Here is a 26,478-nt window from a genome sequence, read left to right as displayed (position 1 = left end):
AAAGATAATATTCTACTAGAACTAGAAGAAGCAGCGCTTCATATTATTACACTTAAAGTGGAAAAATCTGGAGAGAATGTAGCTGAATTTAAAAGTGGAGGTCTTAGAGTAAGCCATTTATGTCTTAATTAAGAAGCAGTAATAATATTTGTAAATTTAAAATTTAATAATCTATAAAATTATTGCACTTTATACTTTTTAGCTAATTGTATTTACACAAGTACACAATATACAATACACAATACGACTTTGCAATAAAAATATTACAAATCATTTTGAAATTGTAGCAGGCAATTTATGTGATTCAGTTGTAAAGCAAACAAATAAATGGTTAAAATCCTTTACACTAGAGACAAGAAAATTGATATTAAGAAGTGCATTGCTTAACCACACTGAAATTAATGCAAGTGTAATGGTAACTATGAAAACAGACATGGGTCTCCTATGGAAAAAACTTAAAATAATGTCATTTTTTTTTTTTAGGTGCCCTAAGAAGACCTAACGGTCTTGTCACAGAGCACCATGGAAGTGCATTTAACCAGGAAGTACACGCCTCCTTCCTTACCGTGACGCGAAAATATGACAGAGCTCGTTTCAAACCTGAATTTCCTGCTTATAAAGCAAGCGCTCTAACCAGGGCCGCCGCGTGGGTAAGATGCGCTTTTGTGCCAGATTATTTTCAGCGTCCTTCCCTGAACTGAACCCCAATGCCAAAAACAATGACTTGTTATGAATTTAATCATTAAATATTTCCAATAAATTCTTTTATTTTATAAAATAATTACAGGTTATATAATACGATAATATTCAGGTTATATACATAAAATATACAATACTAAATCTAAGAAATCAATAAAATTTGCTTGTCTCAAAAATATATAAAGAATTAGATTACTTTATAATTATTCGTCAGTCAAAAATTAAAATACTTTTTACATATTTACTCTTCTAGCTTTAGCAGCTACAAAGTTCTTTATGAGATCGTTAATATCTATGGAATCCAAAGTATCGCTTTCGATAGATATTATGGATAAGTCCGTTAATCGTTCTTCTTTCATTGTAGACCGTAAATAGTTTTTAATTAGTTTTAACTTAGAGAAACTTCTTTCTCCAGAAGCAACAGACACAGGTAATGTTAAAAAAATGCGTAATACAATAGTTATATTTGGGAAGATCTCATTTAATGCATTTTTATAAATGTAATTTAAAACCTCGTGAGGAGACAAGTTAGATTTTATAAAAAATTGAATGGTTTTTAAATCTTCGTTTAGAGCTATACCATCAATATCTTCATCGTTTAAGTTTGCATCGTCGGTTAATTTTATATGCAAATTTTTGCAGTGTTTCAATAAATCCTCATTATCCCATTGTTTTAGTTGGTTGAGGTTGTGTATTATTTTAAAATCTTCGTTGTGTTGTTGCAATTGTTGAAATCGACAATATAGTGATGTCCAGAATCGCGAAGTAGAAATTAATTTTAAAATCATGTTTTGCATCGTTCACTGTATCATCTGATGCTTCGTAATTGAATGACTTCCTTTTTTTTCGCTTTCGAGTTTCAGGGAAATTAGTTTCAATATCAAGTTCTCTAGCTTTAGCCATTGCAGACATCATAAGTTCTTCAAATTTCTCATCAGTTCTAAGACTTTTTAAGTTGTTCAAAATTGAATTAAAATTTTCTGTTACTAATTGTAAATCGAATGTGGGCTTTTGCATTATTTTGCTGACAATATTGACAAGACTCAATGTATCATACCAAATTGAGACGGAGCACAAAAATTTAAAAAAACAAATTTTTGAAATTGCATTATTTGCTTGAGCTCTAGAATCCATGTCTTTTGTGAGGTCATTAGCGATATCTAATAGAGCTTGAGAAATTTCTGACATATACATTTTTAGAGGTTTTAGGGCTTATATCCGACTTTCCCATCTAGTTGTAGAAAGTTGTTTTAGGGTTAAGTTTTTAACGTATTTTTTTAATACATCCCACCGTTTCACACTGATTGAAAAATAATTATATAGTTCTTGAAAATAAAAAAATTTACCGTCTCAAATGAAATTTTAGCAGCATCGTTCACTACTAAAGTTAATGAATGAGCAGCGCATGGGACGAAAGAAGCTCGTGAATTTATTTCCAGAGTTTTTTGTTGGAGTCCATTATGTCTCCCACGCATATTGGCTCCGTAATCGTACAGCTGTCCGCGTAAATCTGATATATAAATGGTCATTAATTTCAAATGGTTAATTATGAACTCGAATGAACCTACACCGGTTGTGTCAGTTACACATTGGAATCCTAAAAAATGCTCACGTATTTTTGCAACATTTCTAGATTTATTGTGAAAAACAAATCTTATGACAATGGTTAACTGTTCAGTATGGTTTATGTCTGGTATTGTATCAAGAATGATTGAATAATATTTTGAAGAGTAGAGCATTTCTAAAATCTTTTTCTTAATAGCATCACTTATAATGCTAATTATTTTGTTTTGAATCTGATCACCTAAATAAAGACTAATATTCTTTTTCTCAGACGTTTGAACGCGATGTAAATGTTCAGACATTATTGGATCGAATTTAGCTATGGTTTCTATTTATTTCAAAAAGTTTCCATTGTCATTTTGAAAAAGATTTTTAGATGAACCTCTAAATGCCAAGCATTGTCTTGATAAATACTGTATTATATGAATAATTCGTTCCACGAACGATCGCCAATATTTTTTTTCGGTTTCTTAGAGTCGTTGTTGCATTGCATCAATTGTAAATTTTTTTAGTGAATTAATTTCACTGAATTAATAAAAAAAAAATTTAAAAACGTAACAGTAATTTTTCCTTCTACAAAAGATAACAAAAAAAGAATTTCTAGGCCCAATAGAATTCTGCTTGCATAAAGCATGGATTTAAAAAAAGAATTGTTTTTTGATTTACTAGTTTATGTGCCCAACACTAGTTTCGTGAACTTTTAATATGCGGCTTAAGTGTTGCCAATCATTACAACCACTAATAAGTTGTGTAGTATTGTCAGACATTAATTTGCAAAAGTAACAAAATACTGAATTATGAGTTTTCAAATAAAGCAAATAACTCCTGCAAATTTTTTTCCCGTCTGATAAAGTTCGATAATAATAATTATCAGAAAATTTACGCCAAGACTCATTTTTTGGGAAGTCTTTCTAAATTAATTGCTTAGGATCATTTTCTATTAAACAATCTCTAAATTTTATATTAATTTGTTTTGGCCACATAGCCAGATCGTTAAAATCAATTTTTTCGGAATCGGAATCAACTTTATTACTTTCTTTCGATTCATTTTCTATTGTAGAGTTTGTGGATACAGCAGAAGAACTTTGTGTTTCGAGATTCAGGTCTTGATTTTCTTCCGTTGCAGTCGTAGTAGGATTAATAGTTTTAATAGTGAATTTATCAAAAGAAACTGATTGCTTTTTTCGAGCCTCTTCTCGCTAAAGTTGATTTTTCTTATTTTGCGCGCCTGATAATTTTGATTTTTTTCCGATTCCAGATCTCTAAGGATTTTAAGTTAAAATTTATTATACATTAATATTTTAAATTCATTTATATTTTGTGCCATAAAAAATTCTATATACGAATTTAAAGCACTGGTAAAAAAAATTTTTGTTCTCAAGTATATTAGAAAATACAATATTGGGTTTCATAAATCATAAAATATTCGTTTTTTGTAATTGTCAAATATTTAACAATATTTCTTATTTAAGAGAAAAATTTCACGCCTTTATTCTTTTGTGACAATAATTTAATATTGTAAATTATACTTGCGTTGAAATTTTATAATGAATGCCTGATGAAAATCAATAAAAATTTGTTTTACACAGAAGACAAATGCAGTCCCAGGACAAAAAGTTCTATAGAATTTTCATAGAATCTCTATAAACTTTTGAAACATATAACCTATAGAAATTCTATAGAATTCTATAGAATTTCTATAAAATGTTTATTAATTTCTATAGAAATTGCAATAAAACTTTTTTTTTATAGAAAAAAAAGAAGAAAAAAAAGTTCTATAGGAATTTCTATGGAAATTAACAGAGGTTCTATAGAAGTTCTATAGAACTCTATAGAATTTCTATAGGCCATATGTTTCAAAACTTTATAGAAATTCTATAGAACTTTTTTTGGTGGTCTTGACTAGACGTAAACTTCATAAATGAATATATATGTTACATTTTACACAAACGTCGCACATGAGCATATGTGTGTATATGTAAAATGCCGCGCGCCGCGGTGACGCCTTTATCGAACGAAGTTGAGCGATCTACACCGATCGCATCGCTCAAAGTCACGAGCGCGCTTTCATAGCGTAGTAGAATAAGGTATACGTTGCGCCCGCGTTTCCAGTATCTCTCTAATAAATCCATATATATCGCTTTTTATTTTATATCTTTTAATTTTTTTATATTTTATTTTAATTTTTTTTATTTAGTGAGGTGGCGCCGAATGAAAGAGGCGCCTGACAGCGCCTTTTTCACTAGGCGCCCTTGTGCAGGGCACAATATGAACAACCGTACGCGACGGCCCTGGCTCTTACCACTGCGCCACGGCCGCACTGCTCAGTCAATATATATGATAATTTTTATATTAAAGTATCTTAATATGTGCATTATTTGTACTTGGTAGTTTGATTTTTTTCCAGATGGTTTAATATATTTGGTACAAACTCTACACCAAATGATTCAAAAAGAATGGTTGCAGAAAGTCGGTCTGGAAATGACATAGTTGTTGAAAATGCTCCTTTCACATTTCAAAAAGAAATAGATGAAAACTCAATTAATTGAGGCATTTTGTGCCTTGATTAAAAATATTTTTATAACATTATATGTATATATAGTATTAAAACAATATTTTTTATGCTATTTGCAAGTTTCTAAATACATGCGATATAAAATGCTTATTTTATAGTATAATTGATTAAATGGACAAAGTTATTTAATTTAAATGAACAAAATTATTTAAAAAAAGCTAAGCACTTAACGACAAGTCAAAACGTTTAAAAAGTTAAAGTCAAGCAATTAAAAACACATTTTTAGACCGAAATTAAATTTAAGCAACGACCAAAAAGTAATCAACTATAAAGAAAAGAATAGTAATAACTATGAAAAAATAATTTCAAATTCGTGCAGTTAGAAGTTCTCAAAATTTATTTAAAAAAAACAAAAACAAATCAATGAATATTACAAATAAAAGTTTTTGCCAAAATACAAATTAATGCATTTTAAAATTTTATCAAGCTTATTCATTTTTTTTCTAATATTGAAAAGACATTTGTTTATAGAGTTAGACTAATAATATGGTTGCAACACCGGTTTTTACAAAAATAAACTAAAAAACACAGTTTGCCGTCTAAAAAAGAACCGCAGTCGTCTTAAAAATTCTGACTTTTTTAATCAACTTGTGACGCATTCGCACTTAAACATAACGCTATAAAACACCGTGCGTTTAGAATGTTCCCAAACATGTGGTCATGGTATTCGCCATCTTTAAATCTTACATTAAAGAACCTAAATATTTTTAAAAGACTAAATTTGACCTAAGTCCTAAAGTTTTGACCTTGAACTGACGATATACATCAATTAACTATTATTTGGCAACTTGCTCAAATGGTGACGAGAAGCTCCTCTTCAATCTCTTTATTAGTAACTTGGAGGAAACTAAACTTTAATCTAATGCAAAATCATTAAATCAGTTGTTTACAGCTGTCTTAGTATCAGTAGATGTTCTTAAGAAAAATGATGACTTGGCTACAATCTGAGAAGTGAACTTGATATTTAGTCACCAAACAAACTAAGAGAGACAGGTTCGCTATTGGTAAACAACAAAAAATGTGAAAAACTTGCTTAGCTTTTGTCTAAAATTTAAACTGAGAGCAGAGTTTCGAAAAAATCCAATAAAAATACAGAGCAGTTATTTAAATCAGCTTGGTTTTTACAGCCTTGTAAGATGCATTCTAGCTAAAGTTCACTGAGTGGTAAGTAGATATAAGTTATGCTTATGGGCCATGGCGTGCAACAAAACTGGGGAGGGGGGGGGGCAATGTGAAATATTTATGTTGAATTCAAATGTTTTAGGGGTTTCAAAAAAATATTTGTTGCTCCAATTTTGAAAATGAAAATTCTGTTCGGAAGTTTTCTTCAAATACTGAAATAGTTGTAAAAATTTGATAAAAAGTCTAATTAAAGTCGTTTATAGCAAATGTTCCGAATTCACTCCTGCGCTTACCCTGTGCAGCAGTAAATCGTTTGGCTATTTTTATTAAAGATAGAATATTGATAATACCAATGTGAGTATTTAGTGCCGACAAAGGAACTCTATCTTTTATGAGGCATTGCTGATCTAAACCTCGTTTTGACCCTCTTCTCCATTGAAAAAGAGCGTCTTGGTGTAGCCAATCAAGCTCCACTTGTTAACACAATTTAGATCACTATTCCCTCATAAATTGTGGATCACTGGGCAATTTTCCTTATCCATATTTTGAAGTGTCATTGAATATGCAAATTTTTTTCCACTGGTTATTGACATCTTTGTCAATTGAAGGGATTTTGACAAGTTATCGGTCATGGCGTAAAGCTTATAGAGAGACTGATGCCGAAAAAAAATGTAAAAGGAATCCAACTGCCTTTTACGACCAACAACTCTTGCTTTTGTCTTTCGGCCAAGTTTTTTATTCATACATTTGTCCCAAGAGTGTTGCAAGAGTTGTTGCAAGAGTGGTTCATAATTATCGATGACTCTTTTAATACATTGTGCCCGAACATCTTGTTGTGGAAAGTTTCTTCAGTTTTTTGAACTGTTCATAGCCTTGTTCTATCTTGATGTTCTCATTAATGTTTCCAAGCAAATGTTCTCGTTTCGGTGAAAGCTTTACAAGAGCGCATATTTCTCCAACAGCATTCAAAAGGCCGGGTTAATAAAAATGAGCAATCGCTTTTACTCAGTTATTGGCCAGCTTTACGTGAATAAAAACTTCAGCAGTTTTGGTTAAATTTTTATTTACGTAAAGTTAAGCAATTTACTCAGTAGGTGCTCAGCTTTACGTCAGTAGAAACTTAAGCAAAATTGCTAAAGTTTTTATTCACGTAAATCTGATTAATTACTGAGTAAAAGTAATTGCTCATTTTTACTTACCCGGCCTAGAGCATCTCGCAAAATGTCACATTACGTAGTCAGCGATTTTACGGCTAAACTAAGAGACCGTCCTTGACAATATGGCAATAGCTTTTGACTGTTCGGCAAGAATTTTGAGTTGATACTCCAGATTTCTGCCCCATCATATTGTTAAGTCATAATAGGTTTGACCTCTGCAATTATCAAAATTTAAGTTAACTTTAATGAGAATATCTTTGATAACAAGTACAATAGTGTCGCTTTTAATATTTTTCAACTGTAAAAATCCTATAGAGTCTTCAAAAGGGTTCAAATCTTTATCTATCGTTCGAAGAAAAAACGATTCTGTTCTTTAATGCCCACAGAGAATCTTCATCGACAATAATGGAAAAAAACTTACATTATCGGATGGTTTTTATATTTTTGTAATGTTAGATTATGGTAGGGTGGAGTAATGTGGGTCTGCGGGGTAATCTGGGTCTAATTCATATTTATCCGAAATATTGATAATGGCTTTAGACATAAAGTTTTAGTTTTTACCACTTAGTTATAACATATTAGGCTAATCAATTTTAAAATATAATCCAACTATGCTGTTAGAAACGGCACTTTTTTTTAGCTAAAATGCTAGATACATCAACAAAGTCATTTTTTTCTCCGTTTTTAAATTTCAGAGAAAATATATTTAAATAAGGCATAAGCGTACGAAAAATGGTTATTTTGAAAGTTAAAATACTATATTTTTAGGATAGAATACCTTTAAGACACTAACGCCCATGGTTTGTTTAAAGTTTGAAATATAATCAGGTGGGGTAAAGTGGGTCTATGTATGTAAAATATTATGATATGTAATTATATTATTAAAGTTGTTGTTAGTAACATTATAAACCTATTAGTTTCATCGGACCTATTTTCGTGTTAATAATTCTTTAGAGCTAATACACTCTTATGTTTGAAGTTTATATCTTTGAAATTTATATCAAGAAACATGTGCATTTATTTGTATGAAACAGTACGTTCATCTAGGTCAAATAAAATATAATGTAAGACCTATTTGGTGTTAAAATATTTTTTTTTGTAATTTGTTATGATTTATGCTAATTTATTTCACTAAAAATTTAACAGGTTTTTCATAAATATTACTTTAGAAAGTATTTAAAAAATGCCAAGATGTTACAATAAAAAACAAAACCCAAGTACAATGCTGATAGTTTGGAAAGAGCAATTATGTTAGTATGTTAGGAAAAAAGATTATTTATCATGCCGCTAGAGAATGCTCTATTCCTAAAGAAACATTGAGACAAAGAATAAAACAACAAGAATTTAATGCAAACAAACACGAAGGTTGAAAAAGTGTGCTGAGTGATAATGATTAAACTATGATTGTAGTTGCAGCGCAGTATTGTCAAAGATATGGTCTTCCATTAGATTCTCTTGACATTTGTAGTTTAGTAGCTCAATTTTGCACAACAATGAGGATGAACACTCTTTTTAAAAATGGAATTCCTGGGAAAGATTATATAACTTCTTTTAGAAAGCGTCATGTTGATTAACTTCAATTACGTAAACCTTAAATACTTACATTTTCAAGAGCTAAAAGTTTAGCACGTGAAGTTGTAGATAAATTTTTTACTACTTTATCTGATGTAATTCATTATAATAACATTGTACCATGTTGTATATACAACCTTGACAGACTGGGCTCTCCACAAATCACTTAACGAAGAGGGTATTTGAACATCCAAAAAGCAAAGATGCTTAAGAACTGGCTGCTTCTTTTGATAAAGCTATGTACTCTGTGCTGTTCTGTGTGTCTGCAGAGGAAAGATATCTTCTTGCATTTGTTGTTTTTAAGGGAGAAGGCTATCTGTATTCTAAATGGATGGAAAATGGACCATCAGGATGTGCTTTTGGGCTTAACTAAACCAAGTTAAAAAAAATGAACAAAAAAAAATATTACCTCTATCATATCATTGAAATATCCAAAAAGATCTAAGTAGTGCCCATAATAGCACAAACGTTACCATAAAAGTGCAGTGATCAAACAAAAATTGTTTTTTATAAAACACATTATTAAAACATTATTTTTTCTATTTTAGATCACCTTTTTTTTACTTTTATTTCTCCGAGTTTTTAATTTTTATTGTTGTGCTATGTATGTATGCACTTTCTTTTTCAATAAAAATATCTTAAGACTACTTTTTAAGTTTAAACCTTGTATATATGCTATAAAAAAGGTGCGTGCATATAGAATGTATATCAGATTTTTCATAAGCAGTAGTATTTTAAACCAGAACTACCAACATTTTACCACATTACCCCACTATGCGGGGAAATGTGGTTCTATTTAGGCATCTCTAAATAAAGGCTCCCCAGACCTATGGATAGTATTTGATTGGGGAAAATTCCTTGATTTATAGAGCATTTAAAAACTTTAAAAAGAATATGTTTTATGGTATTGTGTGAATCTATGACTATATTACAATTTATATCATCAGTACCAACTGCTTTATTAGTTGTAAGCATTTTAAAAGCGCTTTTAAATTCTGAAGAAGATACTTCAAATTTATCTAAACTAGAGATTAATGGAAACACGTAATCATTTATTGGATTAATCATATTTGGAATATTTTTAGCTTAATTAGGGCCAACAGACACGAAATATTTATTTAATTCTCTTGCTTTTTTTGGTTTCATAAAAAAATATGCCATCAACTTTTATAGTGTTAGGCACAGAGCATAATTTTAATTTACTATTTCCTGTTTTTGACTTATACTTTGCCATGTGCATTTTGAATTATGTTTATATTTTTCTAGTAAATCTTAGTAATATCTTTTTTTATTTTTTTTTCTATGAATTTCAAACATTTTAGCATAATTTTTATAAACAACTTTATTTTTTGGTGTTGGTTTTTTTAAGTACTTTATATACAGTTTTTGCTTTATATTTTGCAGTTTTTGCTTTATTTTCTGGTGTTGGTTTTAAGTACTTTATATACAGTTTTTGCTTTATTTTTTGCAGTTTTTGCTTTATTTTCTGGTGTTGGTTTTAAGTACTTTATATACAGTTTTTGCTTTATTTTCGAGGATTTCCTAATATCTTTATTGACCCATGGTGATTTTAAACTTTTATTGGTTATTATAAATTCACATTTTGGAAAATTTACATCATATATTTCAAAGAAAGTTTGAAAGAATGTATCGTATACTTCATTAGCTTCAAATGAACTGTTTATATGATTCCAATTTATTAAAGATAATTGATCCTTAAACGATGTTAGATTTGCATCGGTGAAAAAACGTTTGGTAATGATTTTTTTATGTTGTTGTATTAATTTGTTGTCAATATTAATAGAGAAAAAAATAGGGAAGTGGTCGGAAACGTCATTTTTTATTATACCTTTTTTGAGAGTTTTATTAAAAATATCGGTTGTTATAATATTGTCAATTAAGGTAGCCGAAGTTACTCTAGTAGGTTTACTAGTAGGTTTACTACTCTAGTAGGTTACTCTAGTAGGTTTGTAAATTAGTGGAATTGCTCCATATTCAAATATGTTATCGTAAAACTTTTTAATGTTGTTATTAACGTGATATTCAAAACAATTTAAATTTACGTCACCAATTATATAATTTAGTTTTTTTTCCTTAAAACTATTTTTTTAAATATCATTACACAAAAATGCATTAAAACTTTCAATATGGCCAGTTGGCGAGCGATAACAGCAGCTTATAAGTATGTTTTTAGAATTAAATTTGAATGTATAAATCGAGTTTCAGTGAAGAAGGTTGTAACAGAGGAAGATTTTATATTAAGAGGAAGAATTTATATTAAGGGAGTCAAAAACAAAAAAAAGATTAGTAAATTTAACAAGCGCCGACAAGGTAGGAATTTTAAGTTTTTTGAAGAATTTTGAAGTTTCTGTATTATGGAGTTAAAAATTATTTATTCGGATTTATTGGCGCTGAGCTGATAACAATTTATTAATATTACAGTTGCCAATTTGTCCCCAAACTTGACAACAGTAGTTGAGATAAGATCGAAAAATTGCAAAATACAGATTCTTAAGGGTAGTTTTATCAACATAATGGCGAATCATTGAAAGCATGCCATTAGCTCGATTAAGTTTTTTACGGAGTGCATTTATACAAAAATTCTATGATAGGTTCAAATCTATAAAAATACTAAGATGTTTAACAACGTGTGTTGGATATAAACGTCTATTATTAATTTTAATTTTAGTTATATGATTGTTGTATAAAATATTTTGTCTTGGAGATGAAAAAATATTAGTTCAGTTTTTTTCAAGTTCAGAGAAAATAAGTTTGCATTTAGCCAATGAACTAAACTTTTTAGGTCTAAGTTTATATTCTTACACAAGGAATGATAAGGCTTGTTAATATGAAAATATTAGTATCACCTACAAACAGATGGACTGATGAGTGGACAGAATTATTTAGGTCATTAATTTAAATCAAAAACAAACAAGAGACAAGAACAGTTCCCTGGAGAACACCACAAACTGTTTGTTTGTTATTTATGTGCAACCATTAATGCTAAAAAACTGCTTTCAATTTAAAAAATAAGGTTGAAACCAATAACAAGCAACTCCTCGGATTCCGTAATGGTCAAGTTTAGAAACTAAAATGGTACAATTAACGGTATCGAAAGCTTTTTGTAAGTCGATAAAAACACCACCCACAAAATAACCAGTACCCAGTGCCTTTTTAATTTTTTCAGTTATACTAATTAAAGCGTGGCAAGTAGAGTGTTTTGATCAAAATCCAAACTAAAAATCATTTAAACAGTTGAAGGAACTCAAAAATGAGTATAATCTAGAATACATTAGTTTTTCAAGGGGCTTGCTAATGTTAGATAGAATTGAAATTGGTCTATAGTTAGTACATGAGAGTTTTAAGTTATTTTTATATACTGGAATGACACAAGATTATTTCAAAATTTCAGGAAAAACTCCATTTAAGAAGGAGATATTAAATAGCTTAGTGAGAATATGAGCTCTTTAAACTCTATATTAAAAATAAACCATAATTCTGCAATTTTACGGGCAACATAAGAAAAAATCTCTTGCATTAATAAACTAGGTGGATTTTTTCATATACTAGTATTTTTTCTAGGTGAAAATCAAGACCACTGCAAACATTCACGCAATCTTGGAAAATCAGTTTGAAAAAACTTTCTAGGACCTCCAAGATATTTACTCAGCTTAGTGTTGATGAATTTTATGTGAATATATTTTGAATATCAAAAATAAAATGGCAGGAATATTAGTAATTAATATGAAATTAAATCAATAATAGCTATCATCATAATGATAAGGTATATTTTGATATTAACCAGCACTTATACATTAAATGATATTTTAAAAGACAAAAAACATTTTACTATAATAAAGAATAGGACTTATCAATATTATAAACAGTCATTGTGTACATTTGTAACATAAATAGTCAACATTTAGGGAAAGCCACAATATTTTCAGAAAAGAAAAACGTTTTCCCGATAGCAAGAGCTGTTTTTTCATCAAAAAAAGTTAAACCATACAACTTAAGATTTATGAATACATCCCAGTGGGCATTTGTTTTTAAAAGTTACGTTCTAAATGTCTTTCAAACGTTTTTTAAACGGTTTTCAGACGTTCTTTACGTAAGAATGTTTAGAAGACGTTGAATAGTCATTTAAAATACATTTAGAACTTAACTTTTAAAAACAAATGCCCGCTGGGATAGGAAAGGTGACGTTTATAAAGTGTATTTATAAGTTATGTAAACGTAAATACAACATATATGCGTACACATATAATTATATATATACATTAGGGGTATGACAATTTTTCAACCCTGTATCCCCATACTCAATTTAGTGGAGTTTTTATGCAAAAACCAAGAAAATATCAAACATTTATACTATATCTCAAAAAAGTTCACCCCCCATTTAAAAACAAGATTTATGGAAAATATAAAATGTGTTTTTGCAACACATGTTCCAGTACTTTATAGAAAACCAATAAACATGAATAATTAAAATTATTTTACAGTGTATTTGACAATAAGTATTTAATGTTAAATTTTTATATGCTATGACATAAAGGCACTAAATCTTGCATCACTTTTACTGCACGTTCTGCACATATATTTGACCCTTTTGTTGGAATTGGTGTTGGCTCTGTGGACCAAAATGTCTTCAACAATTTTAATGCTTTTGGATGCTCATTGCATGCTTCTAATAGATGAACAAAATCTGCAGGATTGAAGTAGTGATCACCAAACCAGATATCACCCCATGAACCACAGATGAAATGCGACTTCATTGCTGCTTGAGCAGATTTCGATTCTTGATAGTCTGGTATTAGAATGTAAGCAAGTAGAACAAAAATTACTCTCAAGTTCCAACTTGAATTGCTTATAGCAGGAAGTGATTTGAAATTCACTTTGGAAAGGTACCTGTGCTTTTGAACTTTTTATAACAAGCTATTAAGTGATACAGGAAGTCCATGTCATCTCGCCAGCGTATCCAATTCACTTTTGTCAAAGGATCTCCGGTATTCTAAAGTAAAAACTTCAAGTTCTTGTACTCTTGCCGTAATCTTGTCACATATGGGTAATGAAGATTTGGTTTTATTGTTGTTTTTGTCTTTCAAAAAGATCATTCATGACATGTAAAATATGGCGGTGGCATCCTAAAAAAAAGAAGTTTTTTCTAGTCCAATGGTTTTGAAATGTTTCTGTGACAGTGTTACTACACCAATTCTTGTTCCGATATTTACATATGTTGTATCAGATACAACCATTTTTATGGCTAGCCACAGCTCATATTCATCCAGCACAAGTTTTATCCTATTAAATATTGTTTCACCTTTTCCATTCATCAGATCAAGAACAGCAAGTCTAACCTCTCTCTTTTCATATTTAAAAACAACTACTTGATGTTCCATTTTCTCTATGTGTTTTCCATCAAAGTGTAAAGACTGCTTTTCATTTTTTAAGTTCTCCATATAATTTGCTTTCAACTTTTCTCCTTCTTTGTAGACACCACTATGAGTTGGAGTAGGAATAGAAATTCCATTTTTTGATAAAGTTCTGCAGACTTTATGTGCTTTTTTGGTACTAATCTTTGCAGAAATCACCAATTTTACAGACAAATTTGTTTTTTTGTCTTTTAGATGATGATGACAAACTTTTGACATCTTTAGCTTCAATATCACTGCTGGAACACTGCTCTTCAGTTACTGAATAGCCTCCTTCACTAGCTGATTCATCGAAATCTCAGTCTTGGCTGATTTGTTTCTTGAACATTTGTTTCTTTATCAACACCAGTTTTCTTGGATGAACACCTTCAGTATCTTGAATCGTGGCACAATATCCAACTCTTCAATTTATTGACATTTGCAGACCATAAAACTCTTTATCTTCCTGACACAACTACTCATCTTTCTCATCAGTTTTGTTAAACAATCGGGTAAAATTTTGAGTTCCAGGTTTTCGACTATTTTTGTCAAGTGTTTTCAATACATTTTCTATTTTTCTTTCTGATGGTGATTTACCTTGTAAAATTGGAATATTCAGCTTTCTCCATATTAGTTTAATTTCTTTAGCCAACTCTCTCCTTTCTGCTTTTTACATTTGATGAGAAACTTTTAAATTAATCAATAATATGCTGTTCTGAAGACATTTTATTCATTTCACTAATACAATTAACAATAGCACATATTCTTGAAGTCTTAGCTTTTTCAAATCTCACTAAATTTGATTCCCAAACTTTCTTATTCTTGTCTGAAGCAAGACCATTTTTAGCAATTTTTGTATGTCTATTACGCTATTTATAACTTATTAGGATAACATTAAAAAGATAGGAAAAATTATTTTCAGCTTGGGGGGTAATCTTTTTTAAAAATTAACATTAAAAACTTATATTTTCTGTTTATAAATATAACTTCTCCACTCATGGTGACAGGGGGAATTGAAAATTCTTAAAAAAATTTTTTAGTCATACCCCTAATATACATACATACATACATACATACATTATTACATACATACATACATGCATACATACATACATACATCCATGCAAACATTCATACATACATACCTACATACACACATAAATAAATAAATAAATAAATGTATATATATATATATATAAATATATATATATATATATATATATATATATATATATATATATATTATATATATATATATATATATATGTATATATATATATGTATATATATATATGTATATATATATATATATATGTATATATATATATGTATATATATATATGTATATATATATATATGTATATATATATATGTATATATATATATATATATATATATATATATATATATATATTTCTAAAAGTGTATGGTATGTGATTGTGTGTGCTATATATTATATAGAAGGGACTCCTTTCCTCTTTTAAATAAAGACAAACTTATTGCTGGTTTGAAGACTGTGTACAGAATGGAACGGCCAGAAAATTGTTCAGAGTCTATGTAATAATTTTATTTTTTATACTTTTGAATTAACATTGTTCCTTATTTACTTCAAATAATATTATAAAATTAAATTTAAAATTTAGGTTTTGTATCATGTGTCGTTGTTCAAATGAAGATCCGTTATAACGACCCACTTTTAATGATTTACGCGAGGAGTTTATAAAATAATTTCCAGAGAAGTTAATTACTTTAGCTTTGATATTAATGAAGAAAATCATTATTACAATGTTGCTTCATTATTACAATTTTTATTAAAAATTGTAATAATGAAGCAACATTATTTTATTAAAAATAAGAGCAGGGCAAATTTTTAAAGTTTCAACTTAATAAATCTTATTCGAATGGCAAAAATTTAACGAAAGCGTATTTTTTATGTTTTTCATGACTTATCTTACCAACTTAATATAACTTTAGATTTACTTTAAGAATAGAGGGCTTTTTGGGATTTTCAGAACGATAAGAAGAGATGTAAAATACATTCCTTCATATCTTCCTGAGCTACATCCAGGAGTTAGCAGATTAAAAAAAATAGCTTTTAAACAAGAAGTTCTTTATTGATTTTTGAATGAAACAAAAATATTTTTAACTTTTGATTAAAAACAAGTAACTTGTTTTTAGGAGAGTGAAGTAGGAAACAAAATAAAACGATAAAGAAAAGATCTTAAACAAATAAATAGATAATATATGCAAATGCGCAAAAATGGTAGACTTATTATATACAGTGGAAAACTGCGCTATTCTTCCCCTAACTTTCAATTTGCGTTGAAGTCAAACCTTAGATTTAGTGTTGTCTTAAAGAAACGGCAAGCACTCGAAATTACTGTATAACTTTTATTAAGCTATAGAAAGTTCTAAAACTAAAAATGTTTCTTCACTGTAACTTTTAAACTCATAACAACTGCTATAAAATTTACTACTATAAAAAAAGAACTATTTAAGTAGCAGGATGATGCAGAGGTGCTCTGTGACAAGAATGCTAGTTCTTGTCACAGAGCACCTCTGACGTCTGACAATCAAAAAATAAACTTTGCTAAAAATAAATAATACCTAATCAAAAAGTTTAGTTTTATTTTAATTCAATAACTAAAAATAAGAACAAGGAAAAGCAAAAAAATAAACTTCTTCACAGAGATAACAACGCTTCTGGTCCGTACTTAACTTACAACTAAAAAAAGAAGAATGAATAAAAAAAAAGGGGCAAAAAGTGGCTGATAGTTTTTACGCATCATTCAAGTGTAAACCTTAGCTTAACTGTTAATTAAAAAAAAAATACCCAAAAATGCTTGTGTGTTCTTATAGTATATACTTGTGTATATTTATATTTATAATTTATAGATTGGATAAATTAGACAAAAACAAGAAAAAAAGAAACGTTTTTACAAAACCTAATGTTTAATACTTTCTTACGTGAAAGTGTGTACCTTGCTTATAAAATAAAAACTAGAATTCTACACAATTAAGATAAAGATAATTTTGTTTGTAGTTACCAATACAAAGCACTTCTTTGCATATTATTACTCTTTGTCTCTTTTTCTCTCTGTATGAAGATAACCCATTGATTTTTTGAATGAGTTTCTTTTAACTCAAATGGCAATACAAGAAAGCTCAACCATCAAGACTACTAAAAATGCTACACTAATGGCAAATGAGTAATAAATTGAATTTTATAAAAGAAAGTAAAATTTTCCACAGAGTTGTAACCTTGCTGTTCAGCTTTATTGGAAGTGAACTTTCAATTGAAGTTCGATTTTTAGAAAATATACGTGCAGCACTAATTTTCTGTCTGGGAAATATCATTATCTACAACAAGCGCATGGGCAGAATCGTATTGCTTGATTCCCTACTTGGCTATTACCGGAACAAGATATGTTTAAAAAAGTGGAATCTTTTTTAAGTTTTCTTTCTTAATCTCATCTAAAATACATTGTAACCAGATCTTTTTTCACTTGATTGATAAGTCCATTATCAACGCCTAAATTTTGTGGTGGAAGCGCATCCCGTTAACTCTACTTGTCAGATTCATATTGGCGGTAGCAGATTTGTTGTTTGTGTACCAGGTGTTACATTGTGCTATATTTTAATAAGGATCGCAACTGTTCTAAAGCCATCAATTAATAAAATCTTTATTTATAATGGTGTCTTTATTGAGTGTATACATTTAGCAAGCTTATATTCCGAGAAAAACTCTATTTAACAACAAAAGCTAGTTTAACAATTCTTCATAAAGTGCCACTACTGCATGATATATATATAATATAAATATTTTTCAACTTGTTTACCTTAAATAGCTTTTTTTTTAAATTTTATTTTCTTTGATGTTAGATTACAGAATGCATTTAGATTTATAAGCTTAGTTCAATATAAAAGTTATACAAAAAGGGGTTAGTATAATTTGCTATGAGTATATTAGCATAGCAAATAAAGAACAGTTATCTTTTTGTATACGCTGGATAGACAAAAATCCATGCATAAATAAAGATTTCAAAAAAGGATTAACCAAGGACGCATAAATAGACGACGGTTGTTTAAAAGCCAAGATAACTTTAGTAATCGGCGGCACCTTTGATCTATAATAAATTTATAGATACAAAATCCGTTATAAGTCCTATACATCTATAACGTGTTAACTTCTATCTATTTATACGTCCTTGCTAAAACGAAAAGTATTATTAAGAGTAAACTTATGTGAAGTAGATAATATTAAGTACCAACAGACGCATATACAAATTAAGGTGTTCCTATACTAATAAAATCGAAATTTTAAAAATGCATTTATAATTTATGGTTATTATATAAGATATAGAATTTTATATATGATTAATAATAAAAACACAATTGCTATCGGTGCAAACAAATTTTGAAATTTGATCAGAAAACTAAATTATTCTTACCTTGATTGCGACAACTAATTTCTTTTCAAACTATTAGCTAATGACCAATTTAGCAAATTTTAAATAATTTAAGTTTGCTAAGTTAAAGCCATATTTTACCAGTAGACAAAGTAAACATAATAATTGGTAGAGCACAAAAATATAAATAAAGAAATAAAGTAACAACTAAACTTGCTATGTAATGCATTTATACCTATTGAATTCTCGCCTAGCCTGATTTGTTTCATTTTGATTACAATTCATCTAAGGTCGCCTAGGTTCATCTCTTTCATTTTGACGACGAATTATCTCAGCTCGCCTAACCATGTTTCTTTCATTATATGGAAGTCTAACAATTTTACTTCTTAAATTATCGGACATAATCAAGAATCAATGGAGTGTATAAAAATGATGCCTTAAATAATAAAAATTAAACTTTTATTTTTAGATTGAATTTTGAGTTTTCTTTCTTAATCTCATCTAAAATACATTGTAAGCAAATAAAACAGAGCATAATATAGTTATGCAACTATATTATACTCTACTATTAGCCATATTTGAATTAAATGTGGCAAAATAATTGAGTAATATGTAAAGATAACATATTTCTATCAAGAACTTAAACTAAAGTTATAAATAAATTGATATCATCTTTTTATATGAGTAATGTTATATATTTAAGGTAGTTTTTATTAATTATTGACAAAATATTGTAAGTATTTAATAAAAGAAAAAACGATAAAAAATAATTAAAAATTTTTTTAACAGATAAAAACTCAAATAAAACAAATTGATAAATTTATAAGGTCTGTCTGCTCAGTAAGTACTGTTAGTATTGAACAGTGAAATGTAATCCTCAATCATAAAATCCCTTTCATTACTTTGAAATGTACTTAATGCAAGGTTTGCAATAAATAAGTAAATACAAAACTAATAATAGAAAACCTCTATAAACAACCATTTGCTTCAAGTGAAGAAACATGGGAATATTGAACCTTCTTTCTATTTTAATTTTTTTTCATTTATTTAATAATCTAAACAGTTTCAAAATGACATAGGGGATCCTTAAGAGTCCCTTAAGGATTAAGGGTATAATAAGGGCTAATTTTTTTCGACTTTTTTTTTATCAATATATATTTATAATAGTTATATACAATATATATTATAATATTATAAAATTTATAATTTTTATCAATATACATTTATAATATCTTTTTCGATAAACTTTAGTTTTTATTAATCAATTTTAAATATGAGGGTTTCTTTAGGGAAAATTCTAATTAGGGATTGGTTAGGGCAAAATCAGGGCTAGCCCTTAGTCGACTTTAATTTTGCGGAATTTAAAACTCGGAAGAAAAACTTTTTACGGAATGATTTTTGTAAATGTGCTGTTTTAATCAGCATGTTTTTTTGTCTATCATGGGTGCTAATTGCCAATAAGCTTCAATTTAATACTAAAAAAATGGTTTAGTAAAAAAGATGTAATTTGTCAATCGAAGCATAATAATTTTTCATCCTTATCATTCCAGTTAAATTGGTATAGGTATCTATACTCTGTCTAATATCATTGTAACTGATGTGAAGATCGTGAATAAATGAATTGTTTTAATTATGGCAATGAGTACATTATTATACCATTTGCATATAATATATTCAAGGATTGACTCTCAATGACTATTTAACGAGTCAATCATTTTAATGTAATTATAATTTTGTTTTTATGTCATTGTAGATTTTATATTGTAAATATTTAAATATAACAATACTTAAACAATTTGAACTGTGTTTAGCAAAGTATGTTATAGAACCGTTATTGTTTTAATATTTTGCACTAAAAATAGATATTAGTAATATATTAGTATTAGTAATATAATGCTGCAGTAAAAATTTCAAGCATTTTATGATAAAAAAGGCGTATTTTAATTTGATATTTAAAGCCTCTTTTTCTTTCAAAAAAATATTTTTTTTTATTGTATTACAAAATTAGTTGATAATAATTTTGAACTGTAACTAATTTTTATTTTACATAATTTAGTAATAATTTAAATATGAAATGGAGTACATCAGTCAAAAATATGTTTTAACTTATTGTTCATCTGATAAATCAATATCAATTGTTCATTCTGATGTTGTTGTTGGATGGAATCCTGAAGAATTCGAAAGACTCAAAATTTGTAAAAGAGTTAATGGTGACAAACAACGATAAAATGATAAAGGTAAATTTGATTGACCATAGTTTCATAGTATTGTTTAATAATTACAATACAAAGCCTAATTTTGTAAATATATATATGCATATGATTAGGTTTTAGTTTGCAGTGTACAACAAATTATGATGCCCTGAAAGAAACTTTAAAGTTTGTTTATAAAATGGATATGAAAAAACAATCAATAAATTTTATACAAACTTATTTTAACCAGGCTTAAATAGATAACGACTGCCTTCAGTTTATGTTAATATAAAATACAAAACTATGTTTATAGATTTTTTCATATCTTCTGTTTATTTAGTTTTTTTTGGCTTTTTTATTTTTTTTACTTCTGAAGACTTAAATTTTGATACCAATTTTTGTTCTGAATCAATGGTAATGTTTTACTTATTTCAACTGTTTAGACAGTTTGTTTAGTAATTTTTTATCCATTAAATATTTTGATATTTTAGGCTCAGCATATCCAGAATACTGCTATTAAATCAGCTTTAAAGCCCCTGCCACCGCTAAAAACTAATTATGCCAATATTATTTAAATGATTTTTTTTAACAAATGCATTAAGTTTCTACACATTTTTAGAGTACAAAAGAAACAAATATCCAATCATCATCAAGTGTATGTAATCTAATTTTATAAACAGACGATTCTGCTATAACTTTTTAAATGATAAGTTTTTGAAACAGCTTTTTTTTGTTTTAGTGTTTCTCTTCAATAACTACAACTTGTTAAATTAATGTATGTTATCTTTTCTTTTTCTAAGAAAATAATTCTTGTAGTCATTACAAAAATGTTAAATAAAGCTGGTTTTTAATGCTGTATTTTTTGTCATTTTCACTTTTAGTGTGACGAGCTTTTGTCCTGATTTAGACTTTCTGCTTATTTATATTTGTCCTGATTTGACAGGTTAAAAAAGACATGATGTCCTAATTTTTCCAAAATTTCATATGGTAGCCCTATATATATATATATATATATATATATATATATATATATATATATATATATATATATATATATATGCATTTTCAAAATAATTGTAGCTATTAAGCTATAATGTAAATGACAATATGATTTTTAAGCTTTTGATAATTTTTGTGCGTTATATTATAGATAATATATAAAACATGATAATAATTAATCTTCTTTAAAAAACTAAAGAGCTTGGTTTCAATAAAGTTAATCTGCTTGAATCTTTGTTTAAAGAAGTTTTAAATGTTTATAACCTTTATAAAGATGACTTCGATAAATCAGAACTCTCCAACTTAAAGAATAAGTTGTCTGTTTTTAAAGCAAAAGTGGGAGCTAAGTTAAATAAGCATAATAGAAACTATGACAGATTGATTTTAAAAGAGTTTGGCTGCAGGTGAAGAAACAAAATTATTTGTTATTAATTTTCATAATGCAATCATACTATTTAATTAAGTTTCTATTTACAGGACGAGTTTTTTCCCGATCTTGTTATAAGAATTAAATTTAAAGAAGGTTCTGATTAGGGATTGCAATCCTGGGATCCCGGAAGTTTTTGGGTCCCGAAAATCCCGGGATTCTAAACACAAAATCCCGGGATTTTCGGGATTATAGCAGGATTGAACTAATTAAATTATTTTGTATAACAAAATGTTCAAAGTTGGTAACTATACTTAATTATAACGAGTTATATAATGCTGCTTTGGAGGTTTATCCTGTTTATGCTTTATCCTTACGATAAATGGAACAAACTTTTGAATAGACCATGGAGTTCGGGAGTTTATCATTGAAAAAAGTTTCACAAACCCATATTAAAGGCAGGTTTGTTTGACTATTGTATAAAAAACAATCGTTAAGTTTGTTGGCAAGACTTCTATTCCACCGACGAGCATCGAACCTGAGCGGGCATTTTCTGCAGCTGGGTATTTGGGAAGTAAAATAAGGAGTAGGCTAAATGGCCAAACCTGAAATGCTCTACTATTCCTCCGGGCATATTTTCAGACAAAAAAAGAAAGTTTGTAAATAAAATATGCATTTAATATGAATTGTTTTTTTGTTTTACATTTATTATTTAGCTACCATTTATTTATAAATATAAAATAAAGATTTTCTTTAATTTTTGTCTCTCAATATTAACAAACAACTTATTATGCTATTTTTTACAAAGTAGCTTGTTGCTACAGCAGCTACATCGGTAGCCAAATTTAAGAAAATTTATGTTTACAAAGTTATTTTGAAATAATGATTGTTTAGTTACTTTAGTCAAATACACTTTAAATGTTCAAATGTTATTTACATATCCAATTATTTGATGAAGGTTATTCTGTAAAGTCTGTAATCTTAAAACATAATATGGAAGGTACCGTATATATTTTTCTGCATTATTTTAAGATCTTTATATACACCTGCTGCCTGTTACACAATTAAAACAATTTAAGGCGCCGTAGAAAATTAATTTCAGTCATTAAGGCATAATGAAATTAAATAAAAAATTGATAACATCAAAAAGTATATTCATATATGCAGTATTAAGTTCTGTTTTTTAGTAAATATCTCACATTATATAAAATCCCGGGATCCCGGGATTTTATTTACTTCAATCCCGAAATCTCGGGATCGTAATTAATGCCCGGGATTGCAATCCCTAGTTCTGATAGAAAAAAAAGTTTGGGAAAATCTTGGTAGAAAAAACAAAAAAGATAAAATTGCCTATTTAACTGAAAACAATCACGAAGCATTGGCGTTATTTTCATTAAAAAGTGCAGTAACTGAATCAAACATTGATAGAAACAATTTTTATCTTTATAGTAAAGAAGACTTTGGACCCAGACAAAGCAAAAGCAAATCAGGAAAAACATGTTTATGCATGAACCTGTTAAAATGAAAGTTGAAGATGCTCTCAGCCTAAAAATTCAATGTGATCTGTCCGATGAACAATATCAGATAATCAGAAATAGCTCCTTATTACAAAATGCAAACATCTATTCGTCTCTACATAAAATTTAACTGAAGAAAAGGAAATGCTATCCTAATAATATGATTTTTTCATAACCATCTGCAGTTTGCTCCCTTCAATCTTATTTTAATCACATACTGTATAGAATCTTAAGTCTATATAGTTGCAACAAAATATTTCTGAATTATTGGTTAAGGTGGTAATACACCAATAAAAGTTGGAAAAAATTTTTTTTTTTTTTTTTTATTGTTTAACCAATATAATCATCGCAGATTTCGAATTTTTAGTTGATTTAATTAAATAAAAAAAGCTTCACATCTTAAAACTTGTTTATAATATATCGGTAAAAAATGTTTTTTATTTTCCCCCTAGCAACGCTTTGTTTATTCCGTTGTTATGCGCTTCAGAAACAAGTTAAACCATAAAAAAGCCATAAAATACTTATCTTGTCAACTCTTTTAAGTGCAAAGTTGTAGACTGCAACGACTTCTTATTTATTAGTTTAGTATGATGGCTTAATTGACGTAATTCGTTTCTTGTTTCAAGCTGCATTCAAACTTTATTATTTATGCTATAGTAAATCTTTAATCTTTTTAAAATAAAAATAATATGGCTGGATCAAAGAGAAAACAATTATCAAATAGAATATATAATAATAAAAAAGCAAAATTTCGTGGAAACAGATATACAAAGTTTTCTTCTTCAGAAACGAAAGCTTTATCTTTTGTTGAGTCTGCCGCACAGGCAGAATGTGTGGCAGATTCAACAAAATTAAATATTGCTGATAGATATTTTCAAGATTTTCAAAGTACCGATTTTAACTTTGTTATGAACTTTAGTCTGTTGGAAAACGTTATATCGCTAATGAAATGCCCGAAATTGTGTCAAGATAATGTTTGATTCCTCAAAAAAGTATGGTTTAAGTATTGGTTTAAAAATATGCTGTAACAGTTGCAATTGGAAAACTGAGTTTTTTTCATCTGCTACATTTTGTAAAAAAAATTTAATCGAACAACAAGAGCCTAGTAAAAGCAAATGTAGTGGACAAAAACCATTTAATATTAACACACGCGTCATTGTGGCTTTTCGTGAAATGGGTAAAGGGTTATCATCATTCGAAAAATTTTGTGGAATAATGAACATGAAGCCACCTATGAACAAAAAAATTTAGTTGACCAGAACATGAAAAATGCTGCTGATGAATTAATCCCTGCAAGTAAAACATCAAGAGACATTATGTGTAGATTTGATGGTTCATGGCAAAAACGTGGTTTTACTTCAAATAGCGGAGTTGTTTCTGCAATTTCAGTTGAAAGTGGTAAATGTATTGACTTTCAAATAGAAACAAAAACATGTAAATTATGTTCAATATGGAAGTTAAAAAAATAAACGTACCCAGTTGAATATGAAAATTTCCAGTCATCACATTACCATAAGTGTAAAATTAGTCACGGCTAATCATCATCGGCTATGGAATCAAGTGGTGTTTTAAAACTTTTTCATTGTTCTAAAAAGAAAAACAATTTAAGGTATACCACATATCTCGGTGACAGAGATAGTAGTTCTTATACCAGTGTTGTTGTTGCTAAACCTTATGGACATAATGTAGAAATTAAAAAAAGGCAGAGTACATTGGTCATATTCAAAAACGCGTTGGCACGCGTTTAAGAAACTTAAAAACAAGTAGCAAAGAAATTTTAAGTGATGGTAAAAAACTAGGAGGAGCATGTCGTTCAACAGAAAATGTTATTAACACATTGCAAAATTACAATGGCAAAGCAATCAGACAGAACATTGGTAGTTTGTATGCAATGAAAAAAAGTGTAGCAGCTGTTCCTTTTCACTTTTCTGAAAGTTATGACAATGAAACACGCCATCAATTTTGTTTGCGCACTAAGGTTTCTTGGTGCAAATTCCAGGCCTATAAACTAACTGGAAAAAAAACATACAAAGAAAATATTTGTATTCCTGCTATTCGAGATTTTATAAAACCAATATTTATAGATCTTGGAAGTGATATTCTTTTAGAAAAGTTTTTGCACGGTAAAACACAAAATCCTAATGAGTCCTTCAATCAATTGATTTGGAAGCGGTGTCCCAAAGATATATTTGTTGAAAGAACTTTATGTGTTGGAGTAGCATCAGCTGTCCTATACTTTAATAATTGACTACAATTTTTAGAGACGTTATTTGATAAGCTTGAAATAACAGTAGGTTGCAATCTACATAACTTTTGTCTTATAAATGACTCAAAGCGCATTTCTAAAGCAGGAAAACAATGCACAAGTATAGTGAAACTAATACGCAAGAAACTAAGAGCTATACAAAAAGGTTTTTGTGATCAAAACAAAACATTAGAAGGTGCAGTTTATGGAAGTGGGGAGTTTTGAACAATTTTTTTTTTGTTTTTATTTTTAAATTGAGTTTTTCTCAAAATCATGTTTTATAGCCTGGCGACGGAGATATTTTTCAAACCGATAACCGATTTGATCTGAAATTTGGTACACTTGTTTGTAACACATGTATTTGCAACCACTACTAGAATTATGTTTACAGCTAATTGCGTTCTACTTTTGTGAGTGATTTTGTGTTCTCAAATAACACCAAAACTTCCAAATATGACTAAAATGCATATATTTTGACTTTTTTTGGTCAAAATCCAAAACTTTTAGTGTATGTTGTAATTGCATAAGTAATGGATCACAAGCCAAAATTTCAGTTCAAATTTATTTACGGTTGCTGAAAAAGCCCTGTCGCTAGTTATTCATTTTTAGGCTTTTGTCTATCAATAATTATGCGCATAATTAATTTTTTA

At 28.5% G+C, this 26,478-nt stretch overlaps 1 protein-coding gene across 1 annotated transcript; it reads right to left on the bottom strand.

The window, feature by feature from the left end:
* Positions 1-932: 932 nt before the first annotated feature.
* Positions 933-1,487, bottom strand: LOC136074605 (uncharacterized). The gene has a single exon (XM_065786939.1). The coding sequence runs from the start codon at positions 1,485-1,487 to the stop codon at positions 933-935; it is 555 nt and encodes a 184-aa protein (XP_065643011.1).
* Between the last annotated feature and the right edge of the window lie 24,991 nt (positions 1,488-26,478).

The sequence above is a fragment of the Hydra vulgaris genome, chromosome 01 (genome assembly GCF_038396675.1).
Source record: "Hydra vulgaris chromosome 01, alternate assembly HydraT2T_AEP".
In the NCBI taxonomy this organism is placed as follows: domain Eukaryota; kingdom Metazoa; phylum Cnidaria; class Hydrozoa; order Anthoathecata; family Hydridae; genus Hydra; species Hydra vulgaris.
This window is presented reverse-complemented; position numbering and strand designations above follow the sequence as displayed.

Excerpts from the sequence above, each read along its gene's own strand:
- LOC136074605 (XM_065786939.1), bottom strand. The coding sequence starts at position 1,487 with ATGATTTTAAAATTAATTTCTACTTCGCGATTCTGGACATCACTATAT.